The sequence below is a fragment of the Chamaea fasciata genome, unplaced genomic scaffold, assembly GCF_029207755.1.
Source record: "Chamaea fasciata isolate MVZ Bird 193981 ecotype frontalis unplaced genomic scaffold, bChaFas1.0.hap1 SCAF_15, whole genome shotgun sequence".
NCBI classification, from domain to species: Eukaryota; Metazoa; Chordata; class Aves; order Passeriformes; family Sylviidae; genus Chamaea; species Chamaea fasciata.
In genome coordinates this window covers 232915-248879 of record NW_027094100.1, presented here as the reverse complement: position 1 = coordinate 248879, position 15965 = coordinate 232915, and the positions used below count along the sequence as shown (strand labels likewise).

Sequence of the window (15965 nt, the reverse complement as noted above, 5' to 3'; positions counted from 1 at the left end):
TTAATAAGTTAAAGACACTAGTTTGCAGAAGTTCATCATGAGCAGCTATTTGGGTTCATTATGTGTGCTGTTGCCACATATGTGTTTGCCCATTTTTCTTGAGGAGAAGGTTGGGAGTCTCAGGAAAAATTATGTGAAGTCAAGATTCTCTCCATTTTTACCTTTGTAGAAGCTTCAAACCCAGTGACAGGTGCTGCAGGAAGCTCCTTTTTCTTGCTGTGGGGTCTGGACCATCTCTCTTATGACATCTGAAGAAGAAAAAAATGGGCATTAGACTCAGTCTTGGAAATACCTTAACGTAGGCAACTGGAATCTGAATTGAAAAGTTCATGCTTGAAAATCTGAATTAAATACAGACTTGTATTTAAGGGTGGATAGCTGAGCAATACTATGCTATCTTGAGTAACAGCAGGACTCCTGGTGACATCTGCTGAGATCAGTCAAAACCAAATGAAAAATAGTCCAGTAAATCGATCAACTCATCATCTTTTCTATTTCATTACCATTTTATTGTGCCTAATTTACCAGATGGAAGATACAACTCAGTGATGCTTGAGAAGAGAGGCCAACCTTGAGCTCTTAGTGTTAGCATTTCAACCTTGTAGAGGGACTGTTATGTCCTTTACAGGATGAATAAAACAGCTCAGATATTACTCCAAATATTTTAGTAAATTCCTCCATGATAAGTCATAATCTTTCTCTTGGGGCCTTTCTGTGTTCCAAATGTATATAAAACTGACATTTTCACTGTGATTTGTAGTTTTGTATTAGTTCCATTTACACTGTGATTTGTATTTGCATATTAAAAATGAAGTGTTCAGTGCACAACAGAACTTGTGTTGTGACGCTCCCTGTTGGGAGTAGAATAGCAATTGGTTGTGTGGTGTATTTCTGGAACTGGATTCCTTGTGCATTACATTTTTTGCATGAGAATGGATTGAAATTGGGGGAAAAAGATGGGAAATCTTTTAGCTGATTTCTGCTAGAACTACAATAACAGGTGCACATACTCTGATTTTGAATTATGGGTGTGAAATCCAAAGAGCTTGTGGCTGGAAAAATTAGCTGCTAATCTCACATTTCTACAGAAAGACTGAGCAATTCCTGTTTTGTAGCCCTGAAAACATAATGGAGCCCTGGGGATCATTGACAAAACAAGCTTCTTAGAGCCACTAGCACTTAGCAAAATTGACTTCAGTTAATCAAAAGATTCTTTAGGGAGAGGGAAAAAAAAAAAAGGAAGAAGCTGAGGGTTTCGAAAGCTGGAGAACAAGTAAGTGTGTGCAGATGGTTAAAGAAATTTCAGTTTCTTATGGTGAAGCTCAGTGACCTATAATATCAGTATCTAATGGGCAAACTTTTATTGAAGATAAAGTAATTTAAGTACTAGACTGGCAGGGAAAAAAGGTGAAAGGGAGCTGAGTACAGTGGCACTTTGCTCAGCCTGTGTGGACATAGAGCCATTGACCACAACTCTTTGGTTGCATCCATCCATCCAATTCTTTATCCACCAATTTGTCCACCCTTCAAACCTCTATCTCTTCAGTTTGGAGATAAGGATGTCATGTGATTTACTAATCAATTTTGATTCAGCCATATGATCAGTAGCACACTTCTCAGTCTTTTTACAAGTATCTCTGCATATAAATAATCTTCTCTTGTGTTCTCAGGCTCACTAGCAATTTTTCTTGCAAAGTGCTTCTAGAGGGTCCAGTCCATACCTCTTAGCTCTTCAAGCATCTCGTGGTGTGAACTCTGTGATTCTGGCCATACAGTAAAGCAAAGGCAAAGATGATTTTCTCTGCATCAGGATAAGTGATCTGAGTGTTCCTTAATAAATTTTGTCATCTGATGGGGGGGAAGAACAGCTGAATCACATGCCTTACAGGAAAACAGGTGGGACCAATAGGAAGAAAGATGAGCCCAAAATCACACAATTATTTAGTGCTAACCTAATGTCTGCTTGTTCTGCCCAAAGGTAAAGACACAGTTATCAGAGCCATTTATCAGGTACACCATTTTAGTATAAACTTGTTTAAAAAAGGGTAGAGCCCCTTTGTCATCTTAATTAGACAGTAACCCACTGATTCCAAGTGGGCCTTCATTTTCTAATTATTTAGTACATAATGTCATTAAACATCTTCGAGTGGACGGGATTGCTCTAAAAGCTTTAGTTCCAGAGCTCTAATATTAGGCTTTTGGCATTCATCCCTGTGTGTGAAAAGCAGTCCGTTTGTTTACCAGGAATTTAGATTCCCATTACTGGGGGAATTAGCAGTGAGCTATTAGTCTGATTCAAGCACTTAACAATTGCTGATCATCTCCTCCTAGCCTGAGGATAATGGAGGTGATCAGCTGTAAATGGAAAGTATGTGGGGCTATTTTCATGGAGGCACTTGGAGAAAGTGCAGCATCCCCTGACCTCTGCTAACCCTGGGGTTTGCAAGAAACCCAAACACCAACTCACTTCCTGGAGGAGAGCTAATCACCTATCAGAAGAGCTTCCATTAGAGACTAACCAAGCTCAGCCTCAACCGACCCTGCCTCAAATGAAAAAAGGTTCAGCCACAAAGTCCCTGGGGTAGAAGTGATTAGCCTCTGATTGTATTTACCAGGATCTGCTTCAGTGGGGGAAGCAGCCGTGGAATAGCGGTGAGTTGTGATTCCTTAGCAGTGCTGAACGATCCTGTGGAGCTCAGCAGTGCTGATTGGCTTCCTCTTTCTCCAGTGTTGTCCCCACAAGCTTTATCTGGTTCATGGACACCTCAAAGATTACTTTGACAATTCTCCTCTTTATTCTTGTGTAAAGTTGCCTACCGTTTTGGCAAATAGAGTGACATTATTTTTAGGATGTTTTGAAAAAGATAGTTCCATTCTTTATAGATGCTGAATCTGTAGCCCTTTCCTATAAACTGAAAGTTACCTTTTATTGTCAGCTGATTTTGAGAGGTGTGCCAGGGATCTGTAGCCAGGAATCACTGTTGAAAACCAACAGTGCTTTAGCTTTTTGTCATCTGCAATAACGCACTGTTCCCCCTTCGAAAACGGAAACCACAGCCACTTGACTCTTACTAAAATATAGGCATTTTTTGGAGGCAGTGGGAATGATTTGAATGAGGCAAGGACACTAATTTTGGACTTGCAAAATCAAGGTTTATCTCTGGCATCATCTTGCTTAGGACCTCGCTCGGGCAAGAAATGTGAATTGCTTCTCCCACTTGTCACAAGAAACCACTTATCTAACAGCTGGCTGAGCTAACTGCTGGAGGACTATATGAATGTCCCTTGTAAATGCTACATTAGATCATGTTAAGAGATCTAAGGCTCTATTAGACTTCTAGAAGCCACATCTGAAGTACCTGACAGTGAATGATATCTGTAAAGGTTGTCACGACTGCTTTGTAAGAGATTCTAATTCTGTTCTTTGCATTTCCATAATGCCTTCAGCAGTGGAGACAAGGAGTGTAGCTTCTATGAAATGCAAAGGAAGGCAGGAGACTTCTAGAGTTGCAAGATAAATTTTATTAGTCAGACCTCGCATTATTTTGCTCTTTAAAAATAATCTACATTACAGTAATTAGAAGGTTCCCTCCTCGTATATGCTTGCTGAATGTTCATTATTAAGACTGCCTAGATAGAGAATTTTTATTGGATTATTTTTGTGTTTTGTGGATTGTCTTTTGTGAGACCACAGGTGCTCACAGGATGTTGTTTTCAACTTTCCGGGAACAGAAGCTTGTTAATTGCCCTGTAGAATGGTTTGTAAGCTGTTCTGAATGGGTTTAGGAAGTGTGCCAGTCTCGGAACATTGGTGGTGCTAACGAAACTGAATTGATAGTGATACTGGCATGACATTTCCTGTAGCAGTTAAGTTGTGCATGCATATATGCTGTGTAGTTGGAAACCCATGATATTTGGAGATCAGGTGTTAAAAAAGTCTAAGCGAAAATGGGTTTGTACTCAGGAAAGTGTGAGTACCTGTGAATGAAGGTGTAGTTGGAAGTGAATTTTGCTTGCAGTTTTTGATGAACAAGCTAAGAAGCAGCTGTGCATATAAAGGTGCATGAAAAAAGGGACACAGGATACTTGGGAAAAAAACCCAACAAACTGGCATGTTTTGCTTCAAATTCAGTCTAGAGCATGATTTGTCCAAGTGCCAAGCATTTTCCTGTACAATCCAGGATATGACAGAAGACTGCAATTGCAATCAACAACCTTCTTAGTAGGGATTTAGTGCCGTAAACATGAAGAAGAAAATACTAATCCCTTTTTCCATATTAATCTGTCTTACAGCACTAAATTTGGGACAGGGTAAAGATCAGAGCACAGGTGAGTGGAAGATCATTGCGTACCAGTGTGCATGATCACTCAGAAATCTACTCCATTATTCTCACAAATATTCTCTCTGTTGTGTGGAACAGTGGAAAGAATAACATTTTCTTCTTCCCTGTCACTCTCCATTAACTTCCAGAGATGACAGATGCTATTACATTACATCAAGAGTCTTGACACATTTCTAAGTCCCACCATATGGAGGATGCTCTAATGTGGATACTATATTAGGGTTACACGGACTCTGTTTTTATTAACTAATGGTCGCAAACATGTGGAAATAGTGCTGTCTCTTGTTCCAAATAGCCATATTTCAGGTAATGAGACATACCAGCATTAGTACTCCTGTTTATTAAGAAGACATATTTGTTCCTACTGCATGTAAATAATACAGTGCTTCTCTGTGTGACAGAGGAGATGATGCTGCTGCATGCATTATTTCTTTGCTCTACTTGCCTAGGAAATGAGCAGAAGTCTGGAATTGGAAATGGAAATATTACCACTGCAGAAGGATAATTGCTTTGATACACACGACGATGTAAGATTCTGTTGTAAGGTATCTGACAGTGACTGGGAACCACAGCGTATTACCTAGGTGGTGCTTCCCTGGCAACAGATAAAACACAGGATAAAAAGAAATACTCAGCTATTCTGCCTCTGTTCAGGACTGTAATCATGTTTGGATGTGTATAGTATTGTTCAGATCTGTTGCCTCTCAGAATGAGCAATGGGCACTGTATGTGTGCATGAAGGAGCTGTTTTGAGCTGAGTTTCTGGCTATTTGAAAATGTAGGCTGGCTGGTGAGGCAACTCTTGCACACAATTGATTGTAGTCTGTTAACCTACCTCAGAAATCAATATTCACTTAACACAACATTTTAACAGACAAATGCAGTACAAACTAACAGCAGTTACACAGTGTGCACATTTACATTCAGAATAAACAGGTCATGAAATAGTGCTTGGCAGAGGAGGAAAATGGGGCAGGTGGCTGGAAGGGGACAATGGTAACTTGAATATATGGACAGATACAAGGAGATTTTTGCAACTGAATGTCCCAGGGTTTTGTGGTCAATGCACCTTCAATGAGCCAAATGCATTCTCTAAGGGTTATGGAGAAGGCTTGTCCTGAGATCAGGCAAGATCATCTTTTGCTAGATAGGCCTAAATCTACTGAAGTTGAGCACCGTTGATCCTGAACAATAAACCCCAAGTGTGTTGCTAGCCACAATAATGGACTATGTATACGGTGAAGGGACAAAACAGAATGGAGCATAAACTCTAATATAGTAGTGTTCTTGATCTGGACTGGTATTTTTCATATACTTAAAAGAATGGATTTGAAAAGGGAACTGAAAGTAATCCAAAGATGGTGTTTACCAGGGACTTCACATGTATATTTATTGAGTTTTACTTGTAATCCACCCTGAAGCACAGGCTTCTAGTCTTTTGGATGATATTCCCTACTCTATACCTTCATAGGCTTGAGAAGTGGATACCAACAAAACTCACGAAGTGCAACCAGTCCAAGTGCAAGGTCCCACACCTGGTTTGGGACAGCCCCCAATATCAGTACAGAGTGGGGGAGTGACTGGATTGAGAACAGCCCTGCAGGAAAGGACTTGGATACATGGCTAGATGGAAAACTAGACAAGAGTTGGTAAAATGCACTTGCAGCTCAGAAAGCCATCCTGCAGCCTGGGCTACATAAAAAGAAGCGTGGCCGACAGGCTGAGAGGCGATTCTTCCCCTGTACCCCACCCCACCTCCCCACCCAGCGTTCAACTCTGGGGTGCCCAGTACGTGACAGACATGGACCTGTTCAAGCAGGTTCAGACGAGGCCATGAAAATTATGACAGGGCTGGAACTCCTCTCCTATGAAGCAAGGCTGAGACAGTTGATGTGGTTTGGCCTGGAGAAGAGAAGGTTCTGTGGAGACCTTGTTGTGCCTTTTATCATTGGCGGGATGATAAGCCCAGAGAGAGACTTTTTACCAGGGCCTCGAGGGACAGGATATGGAACAACGGTTCCATACCCTGAAAGAAGGTATGTTTAGATTGAATATTAGGAAAAAATTATTCCCTGTGAGGGTGGCGATGCACAGGCACAGATTGTCCAGAGAAGCTGTGCTTGCGCCATCCCTTCCAGTGTTCAAGATCAGGTTGAACGGGGTTTGCAGCAATCTGGTCTAGTGGAAGGTGGTCCCTGCCCATGGCATGGGGGTTGGACTAGTTGATCTTTTAAGGTCCCTACAAATCCAAACCATTCAATGATTGTATGCCTGAGGACGAGGCCCAGATGGTGGGGCAGTCGGAGACACTGTTAGGTCATCCCTACAGTCAGAAACCAAACCCTGCACAAGTTCTGAAAGAAATCAGACCTTTGATTGAACCTATTAAGCTGGAACATTAGCCTGTTACTCAAAATGTGTACACAGCAGAAACAATGGTGAGAACTGTACCTGCAGAGCTGCAACCTGACGGGGGGAAAGCAGGGTGCAAGTATGTGGGAGGTTTCCAGTGATTGCCATTCTGGGTTAAGGCCATTCCGCTTGACTGGAAGCCTTCTGTTTCCCAGAGGTAAATCTCTCTTGGGACATGCCTGGGTATGGAATAATATTAATAATATGGGAAGGAAATACTCCATTTCTGCCACATTAATGTGGGCTCAGCATCAGGGGCAGGAACAGAGCCAGAGAAGGCCAGGAAGTAGCAGCTCCAGAATATACAGAAGAGGCCATAGGCATACTGCTCTGTTTGGAGCTGTCTCGCTGTGTCTTCCCTTCAGCCACCTAGAAAATAAAAAGGAGGGATGAATCCCAGTTAGACACATTTATGCTCAAACTTCTGGCTGCAGAACCTCTAGTTCTGAGCATTAATGTGAGACTATTGAAACTCCTGTGGCCAGACATACAGCCTCCTGCTTCTGCTTGTCTGTGGAAGGAGTAACTTAAGGTAGAGTAGTACAGTGTTGCACATGCACATGGCATCCCTTGGTTTGATGTCCAAAGTCACATGTTTCCAGATCAAAGGTTTCTCAACTGCTGTCTCTAGGCTACTTGACTCGCTGCTTTGTGAAGGCAACAAAGCATTGCTTACCTGTGACATTGCTGAAGAGAGAGATGTGCTGGCACTGTCTCCTTGGAAGCTTAGGGAAGATGAATAAAGTAAGTCTTCCTGTCTTTCTAGAGCTGTCTGCTTCAGATGCATTTGAGACCAAATGGTATTTTCTGCAAACAGAAGTAAAGTAAGAATAAAGAGTAAAGAAGAGTAAAGATTCTTACTGTGTTTTTCTTGTGCACACCTTGGAGTCGAGTAAACAGAAGTCTAGAGGAGCTATTTTAGGAAAGGCACTCCCAGGCTGTGTGGCCTTGATTTAGAAAATACATATTCTCTGTTTTGTGAATGGCCTGTCAGCTTGTGAGATTGAGCAGACTGCAAAAACAGTTTGAACTGTACTTGAAGACTTTTGGGTCCCGCTGTGACTTTCCCAGCTCTGTATTTTGTAAGGGGCAGGTTTGTAGTATCTCGGATGAGATGATTAAATTGTAGATGTGTCTATAGTGCTGGGTGTAAGGCTTTTATATACTGCAGGAGGTAGGTTTAAATATTAATCACTTATGTAATTATGCTGTTTTCTTTTATATCCTTTTAAAGCTTTTACAAACATAAAATATTTAAATCTCACTGAGGTATGTTGCTAAAATGCTAGGAAGATAAAAAAAAAACAGACTTAGGGTTACACAGTTGCATGTAACAGGAGTTCTGCTATGCTGAATCTAGTAACAGGCTGCGTCAGGAGCTGCTTATCTTGACTGAGTAAATGAGGGCCAGGGGTGAGTACAGAAACAGAGGATGAGGAGGGGAATCCTGAGCCTATAATCCTGGTGCACAGATGTGGTTACTCAGCAACCTATGGATACAGCATGTCTGACCTCCCCTTGGTGATGTTTTTACTGTGCCCTTCATTTGAATGATGTTTGCAAATAGCTTCAGGGGTGTTCGAGATTAACAAAAATGTTGCCAAAAGATACAGAAACAGTTCTTAGAGCAGATCCAGGCTGGTCCCATAGGTTGCAGAGGAGATCACGGAGACATTGCAGAAGAAGATAGAACTATACACAAGAGCAGTGCAACACAGGATCTTGAAACCACAGGATTTAAATTCTCTCTGCTGAGCTGTTTCTCTGTGATGTGGCTGATGCTTACCAAGGCATTTGTTGCTCTCAAACATGCCGAGTATCTGGTCACACTTCTCCTTCTGGTTGCCGCTGTTCTCACACGTACACCACAAGGAGACCTCCACACTGGAGTTACTGACATAGTTGGGTGTCATGGGTGTGCCTGTCCCAAACCCCCAGATGAAAGAAGCATTATGAATCATGTCATACTAAAGGAAGTGCTGCCCTGGAGGCAGAAGCCTTCCACTGTGATAAGCATGTTACACAGGCAAGGTCAGGAGTGCCAGCTAGGTGGCCCAGGCTTGATGAACCTACCTGATGTCTGCTGAGCTGTGAGAAAGTGTTGAGATTGCTACGCCTGACTCAGGCACTCTGTGAGATGTATTGAGAACTGAAGCTGGTGCAGGAATTAAATTGTGATGTGTACACAGCAGAAGCAATGGTGAGAACCATACCCACAGAGCTCAGTGCAAACTGATGGAAAGCAATTTAATGGTGCAAACATTAAATTGTGAAGGATTTTTATTTTAGGATGTGAAGGACTTGCATGGACTCAGCTGTGGTACTGACATATGGCAGCAAAAGGTACTCTTGCTTCTTGTGCAGCTGGCAAAACTGTGTAGCCAGGTGCCTTTTGACAGACAAACAAATACTGCACACCTGTAGTGTGCCACTCAGGCAATGTTCATTTAGCAAAAAACCAGCAGAGCCATCTGGAAAAATGGCAGGTATAGTCTAGATTTACAACTTCTGAGGTACTGCTGCTCTTTACATACTCTTTTGAGCCACTCTGAAAACGTTTCAGTAGGTTGGTAGATAGTAAATAACTGAAATCAAAGATGACCTTTCTTTTAACACCTGGTAGTCCTATATTCTGGCTGGCCTTGAGAACATAGTTCTAACAATACTAACAAGCCATCAGGAGTCTAGAAGTCAGGCAGTGATGGAGCACCATGTTTAATCACTGCTGTGACAGGATATAACTCCAGCATTAGGAATGACAATGACTTAGTTCACACAAGCCAACAGAGCACTGTTGATGAGGCACTTAGAGTGCTTTGCACCAGCTGATGATGCAAAGAGGCATCCAGAAATCTCAGGCAAGGATGGGGCAGAGTACAGCAAAAAATGCCATTGAAGTCCTCTTTGGACTGCATTTACCTCCAAGGCAAGGGAGAGCACTGGCATCAATTAGTAAGGCATATTCACTGGTATACTGAGCGCTGCCTCCTGCAGGAGACTAGGATGGTCTTTCACAGCATCAGAGTGCCTGCAAGATTGTAGTCTGAAAGCTTCCACCCTGTATGTTCCTATGGATATCACTTACCAATCATCCCCATGTAAGCCTGCAGGCATGCAGCACGGTTGTGCAGAGAGCAGCCATCTGGAGACATGTCTACAGGTTGACAATTTTGTTGGAAGTCAGCCAGCCGGGATCTGTAGGAAGGAAAATGAGACCATCAGTGTCAATGTTGTTCTCTTGGATAACATCCTCTGCTGCCTGACCTACTTGCAGATATGGTCTTCTAAGCAGGAGTCCAGAAGCCAGAGGCAATTTGGTTTGGTGTTATACTGGAAGGAACAATCAGGAACAATAGTTTTACGGCGTCTTTCTCCACAGAATTCATCTTGACATGGACAGAACAGGATCCTTTTGGTGAAATCCTCAGGAACTTTCTCAAAGAAATTCCTTAGGCCTCTGTGGCACTTGCGCCGGTCACACACATCCTCACTTCCTGCTCCCTTGGTGCAGATGGAGGCATAGTCTGTGCGCAGACGAAAACACTTCTTGCTCAGATTACAGACGTGTGTTGCTCTCAGACATGGATTTGTTGCATCTCCTGCTAACTGTGAGCCTATAAAGCCAAAAAAAAACCACAAAAAGGAAACATGAAGCAGGTATCCAGAAGAGATTCTGCACTGCGTGGAAGCAGGAGTACTCCTTTCTTGATGGTCAGATTCAAAAAATCAAAAAGAACAAAGGAAACCAGTCCTTCTATGTGCCTGCAGTATGACACTGTAATTATACTAGCTACAAAAGAGTACTTTTTTATTGGTTCATAGTAGGGTGCTTGTTTCAGAAGATGGATCATTGTGGGTCATTGCTGGTTTCATGGGCCTGGATCTGTGGCTATATTTGTCACTCTTGGTAGGAATGACAAATTTAGGCAAGTAGCCAGAGCAGGCATTCCTCTGATTAAAGGGTCCATTACCCCAAATTGTTCTTAATAATCTTCAGCCCATGAAAAGATAAAAGAGGGCAGAATTATATCATGTAACCATTACAGTTCTTACCTGATACCAGAGCTGCCAGTTTATTATAATCTGTCTTCCAGTGTTCTTCATTCACTGGATTCTCATAGGGAGAGGTCTCCAAACTGAAATAACCTAGGCAAGGTACAAGATATTTAATGCAGTGGGAGATGGGAGAAATTCTTTGTGACCAGCTTTATTTATTTATTTATTTATTTATTTATTTATTTATTTGCTTGTTTATTCTTAAGTGGATATTTTTTCTTATTTATGCCTGGTTCTTTCCTCAGGCTTGAGTTCACAAATGCTCTGTCTCACCCAAAGCCAAATGCCAAGAATGGTTCTTCGGGAAATGTGAAACTATTACTGTGTAAAACCCTCATTACATTTTATCCAGTTGGAATTTGGTCTACGTTGTCATTTGGATTTTTCAGCTTCAGTAAGTGTGAGGAGCTGAGCAGCACAGGCAGGCTGTAGTGGGAGGTCAAGTAGAAGCACCCCACAAAAGAAAGCAACAGAACACATGGCAATACGTGTCATAATCATGTGTGTTTTCAGTGATGGACAGACAGGACCATTTTGAGGTATTTTTCACAGCATAAATCTAACTACCTCAGTGTAGCTGTCTTTGTCTGTTATTGTTTCTGGTGTATTTGAAGGGCTGGTCCCATACCAGGTAAGTTTTTGCTGCTTATCAAACAGAGCAGTAATGAATTCTCTTTACTAGGAGATATGGTTCCAGAGCAATTACCTACAGTGCTGGGAAGTGGAATTTTACGGTTGTTTTCAGCTAGGGGGTGGGGGTAAGCCTTACTAGTAACTTGTAAATTTATATTACTTCATCTCACCATCTGTCATGCTGGAGTGAACAGTCCAGAAAATGCGTAAGCAGTGCTCCTGTCTCTTCATGCGCCGGTGACACTTGCAGTGCAGCAAAGAGCTGTTCCCAAGGTCAAGCTCTGCATTCAGGCATCTGACCCTGCTATCGTGATCCAGTGAAAGGAGGCGAGTCTTGGCCAGGGCACAGTTTTCCAGTGTCCGGTATGTGGCATTGCAGATGGAGTCAGAGAGGCACAGCTGCTCTGCCACGACACAGTCACTGCTGGGCAGAGCCATGAGGTCTCCTGATCAAGTAGAGAAAAGACTGTTAGGACCCCAGACAAGATGAATGCCACACAAGTACCTTGTCATTATTTTGCAGGGATCCTGTCTTCAACAAGGACTCCTTCCAAGAAACAGAACATGTTGGGATCTTTTATGTGGGGTAGTTAAGGAACAAGAGCTGGCTCCATTTAGGAAAAAAAAAAAAAAAAAAAAAAAAAGGGATGAATATAAATGAAAGAAAGAACAAAAGGTTAAATAAAAGCCTCCAAAATAATTCTGTTCAGCTTGGCCAGGATCAGGGATTGCTCTGTATTTTAGGGACTAGTAAATCCCTGTGAAACCTTGGGGTTGCTGAGGCCTGCTTTGAAGAAGCTCTTCTGTCTGAGCACTGAAAACCACAGTGCAATAAACACATAGTAACACCATACTGTGTACTGTGAGTCAGTGCTGCTGCAATTACTAAAGTATATGCTGGTCATTAAGAGATGTACTGAGAGATCCATTTATAGGGTATAAAAACAGCTACTTTAATGACCCTGAAGACTGAAGAATGTGTATTCTTTGCATAATAAAATTAATCCTTAACAAAGGATGCAAGTAGCTTCATACAGAAGGGCTGATATGCAGTCAATTAAAGTACATAGAACCCAGCCCCTAAAATCCCTGCCAAAAATGCAGATGAAGGCTTGGCTCATAAGAACCTCGTGAAGTTCAAGAAGTCCAAGTACAGGTGCTGCACCTGGGTCAGGGCAATCCCAGACCCAAGTCCAGACTGGGAGATAAACCAATTGAGAGCAGCCCTCCAGAGAAGCACTTGGGAGTTCTCAGGGGTGACCTGGTCATGTGCACTTGCAGCCCAAAAAGCAGGTATGTCCTGAGCTGCATCAAAATCAGCGTGGCCAGCAGACTGAGGGAGTATGTTCTGCCCTCATGAGACCCTCCCACCTGCAGTGCTGCATCCAGCCCTGGGGCCCTCAAGGACATTAATCTGTTAGCATGGGTCCAGAGGAGCCCTAGCATGCTCCGAGGGCTGGAGCACCTCCTGCTATGAGACAGGTTGAGAGAGCTGGTGTTGTTCAGCCTGGAGAAGGCTCCAGTACTTAAAGGGGACTTAAAAAAAGAGGGATAGCAACTTTTTATACAGGCAGATAGTGATAGGACAAGGGGGAACAGTTTTAAAATAAAAAGGCAAGATTCAGATTAGATGTTAGGAAGGAGTTCTTTACTCCAAGGGTGGTAAGGGCCTGGCACAGGTTGCCCAGAGCAGCTGTGGCTGCCCAATCCCTGGAAGTGTCCAAGGCCAGGTTGGGTGGGACTTGGAGCAACCTGGTCTAGTAGAAGGTTTCCTGCCCATGGCAGGGGGGTAGATCAGGATGATCTTTAAGGTCCATTCCTGCCCAAGTCTTTCTGTAATTTTATGATTATGTCATGGGTAGGTGCATTCAGTCTGTAATTCTTCATTTCTGCAGTCTATGAATCTATGTTTACAGGAGAAGTACAATGAAGTCTTGAAATAAGACAGTTTCCTAATAAAATTTATATATAGGCTGGTATGTTTCTTCCCTTCAGGTCAATATTCCTTGGCTGGCTTTAGGAAATGACTGTGCTGAGCCTTACATCTACCTTTGGTGTTCTTTGAGTACATCATCTTACCTATCATTCTCTTGTTCAGCAGGTGCAGTACTATTTCAGTCTGCCATCACTATAAATTAGGGGGAAATCTTGGTACAACTCATATTGCCCAGTGTACCATCTTCCCCATGTGATTTGTTCTCTCACTTACTTCATTTCTGCTAGCTTCATCAGTTTATTTGCTGTAAGTAGAATGCAGAATTCCATACCAGCCTGCTTCTCAAAGTTTCTACTTTCCCTAAGGCCCAGTAATATTATCTAGGTACCTCTGTCTCACTTGCACAAGTTTCTTTGTTCTTCTAGCAACTTACTGTACTTTGTAGTTCACCTGGCTCTTACATAGAGACTTGATGACATTTCAAACTCCCTGAAAAATCTCTCATCAGGAAAGCTTTGTATCCAGCACAGTGGGTTCAGGTGAAGCTGCTCTAAACCTCAACTTTAAAACAGCCCTCCTCTATAGACATCATTTACTAGCTGTGCACTGTTGTAAGCCCTGAAGGTTGGTAAGTTATTTAATGTCTTTAAGATCTTGTCTTAATAGTCCAGACTGTAACAATGTGAAAGAATGAGAAAGCTAATTCTTTCCTAGATCTGTGGTCTCGGTTGCATAACATGTTCAAGATATGTGTGCATGGGAATCCCATCTGTAGTTACTACAAAAAAAAAAAAAAATAAAAAAAAAAAAATTAAAAGGTAATAATCAATTAATACATTATGATTATTTATACCTTAGAAAAAAAATGGATAGGTAATACAATGCACCTTTATTTTCTCTTTTCAATGTTCTGTCATATAGCTGTATCTATCTTGTTGCCCCTGGTGCACCACACTATTTAAAGAGACAACAGGTACAGAAGGGACGCCCTTCCTTTATTAAACACAGCAAAGGAGTTCCTTGGATTGGTCCCGGCAAACTGAGCCTAGACTCGGAAAACTGTGGGCCTTAAGCGTTCGAGAGGGCGAATGCATGGGGGGTAGGTATCAAAAACTGCTCTGAACGAAACCAGCGAGAGCGCGGCGCAGCCGGGACCAGCTCCGGCGAATGAATCCCCGCGTTCTGCTCCTCCGGCCGCATTCAGGGATCGGCTCCCGGCGTCTCCTCTCGCGTCCTCACGCCTGGCCTCCAAGGCAGACGGTCCCCTCCCCAGAGCGTCCCTCCAGTTTGGCCATAATCACACCGGAGGTTCCCCGTTCGGGCCAAAGCAGCAACCCCCTTTCCCGGTTTGAATCGCGAATTCCTACCCGCCGACTGCGCCCGGGGCGGCTGGAGCCCGTGGCCGGAGAGCCGGGCAGCGGCTGCGAGCGCTCGGGACGCGCTCGGGACGCGCTCCGCGCCCGCCCGGCGTCGGGGGAGCAGCCATCGACCCCAGCGACCGCGAACCCGGCGCCGCCCCTGCAAGGGACGGCGGAACCGGCGTGCGGGCGATGCCGCTGTCTGCCCGCCGGGAGAGGGACGGGGCCGTGCCACCCTGCCCAGCCCGCCCCGCGCCCCGGGCGCTGTTACCGGCTCGGGAGAGAAGCAGCCCCAGGAGCAGCGCCGGCCCCATGCTGGCGGTCGGTGGCTCCGAGCGCCGGGGCTGCGGCTCGCATGCTGCGCGCGGCCCCGCCTCGGTGCCGCTGAGCCCGGCCCGCCCCGTCGAGGTGCGGGCGGCGAGCGCCGCCCCCGGCCCGGCCCGACCCATCGCGGGGCCGGGACCCGCCCGTCGGGGCCGCGGCGGGCCGAGACGCGGGCGGCCGTCGGGCTGCTGCGAGAGGGGGCGGGTGGCGGGGGTCGTCCGGCGGCCGCTGTCTCCAGGGCGACCGGGGAGCCGCTGGGCGCGGGGCCGGGCGGTGCGGGGACGCTTCAAAAGGGGCGTTTGTTTATTGATTCCTGGCACACCTCGGTACCGAGAGCAGAGCTGTGACTGCGCACCCTCGGGGGCGTACTTGGGTAAAGGACTGTAAATCTCCGACTTCGGAGAGTCTCCTTCACTCTGGCGGGAGTGCTGTTGGAGGATACAGAGGCTGACTGGCTTTTGACTAGCTTCCCCAAGTAACTCTTGAGTCTGTGGAAGGGATGACCGAGCTCGTGGCTTCTTCCTTTTGGTTTTGTTGTGAAGGCCGTTATTTCAGTTTCTTACCTGTTGCTGGCTCTATCTTGATTGAGCTGCTTTTCTGCACCCACACGAAAGATGGCACTTCCGAGAGCCCACATGGCATTTAGGCAGCTGTGCTTCTTTTGAACAGATGCTTCGTTTTAATTTGCATCCCAAGATCAAATTAACCAGTGTGAAAAAGTTACAGTCCAACAAACGCATGTCAAACATTAGCATATGAAAATGAGGCAAACGTTTTGTAAGTCAATTGTTTGCATAAGTAGAGAGACCTACCCCATCTGCCCGAAAACCCCAACAGAAAGGGTAAGAACTGTGCAAATACATTAAGTATTCACAATCGAATTCAGTGGTGTCCTCCTCTTCT

The 15965-nt window shown here is 44.3% G+C and overlaps 1 protein-coding gene across 2 annotated transcripts; it reads right to left on the bottom strand.

Annotated features, from left to right (window-relative positions):
* Nucleotides 1–159: 159 nt before the first annotated feature.
* LOC136297432 (GDNF family receptor alpha-4-like) lies at nt 160–15059 on the bottom strand. 2 transcript variants are annotated; one of them, XR_010723159.1, is made up of 9 exons: nt 15010–15059; nt 11615–11890; nt 10809–10901; nt 10024–10369; nt 9841–9950; nt 8542–8676; nt 7432–7562; nt 6795–7124; nt 160–248 (listed from the first exon to the last, which is right to left on the bottom strand). XR_010723159.1 is itself a non-coding variant. In XM_066197337.1 (8 exons), exons 1-8 carry the CDS (start codon nt 15050–15052, stop codon nt 6990–6992), a joined length of 1269 nt encoding a protein of 422 aa, XP_066053434.1. In that variant the 5' UTR covers nt 15053–15059; the 3' UTR covers nt 6119–6989. The 2 variants fall into 2 exon arrangements, 1 of the variants encoding a protein (XP_066053434.1); XM_066197337.1 differs by lacking the exon at nt 160–248 and having other exon boundaries at nt 6119–7124.
* Nucleotides 15060–15965: the final 906 nt, after the last annotated feature.

Bases quoted from the DNA above. Each gene is read 5' to 3' on its own strand.
- LOC136297432 (XM_066197337.1), bottom strand. From the start codon at position 15,052: ATGGGGCCGGCGCTGCTCCTGGGGCTGCTTCTCTCCCGAGCCG. The intron at 11,891-15,009 runs GTAACAGCGCCC...CTACTTGATCAG, and splicing joins GCTGCTTCTCTCCCGAGCCG to GAGACCTCATGGCTCTGCCC. The intron at 10,370-10,808 runs GTAAGAACTGTA...TTGGCTTTATAG, and splicing joins ACTGGCAGCTCTGGTATCAG to GCTCACAGTTAGCAGGAGAT.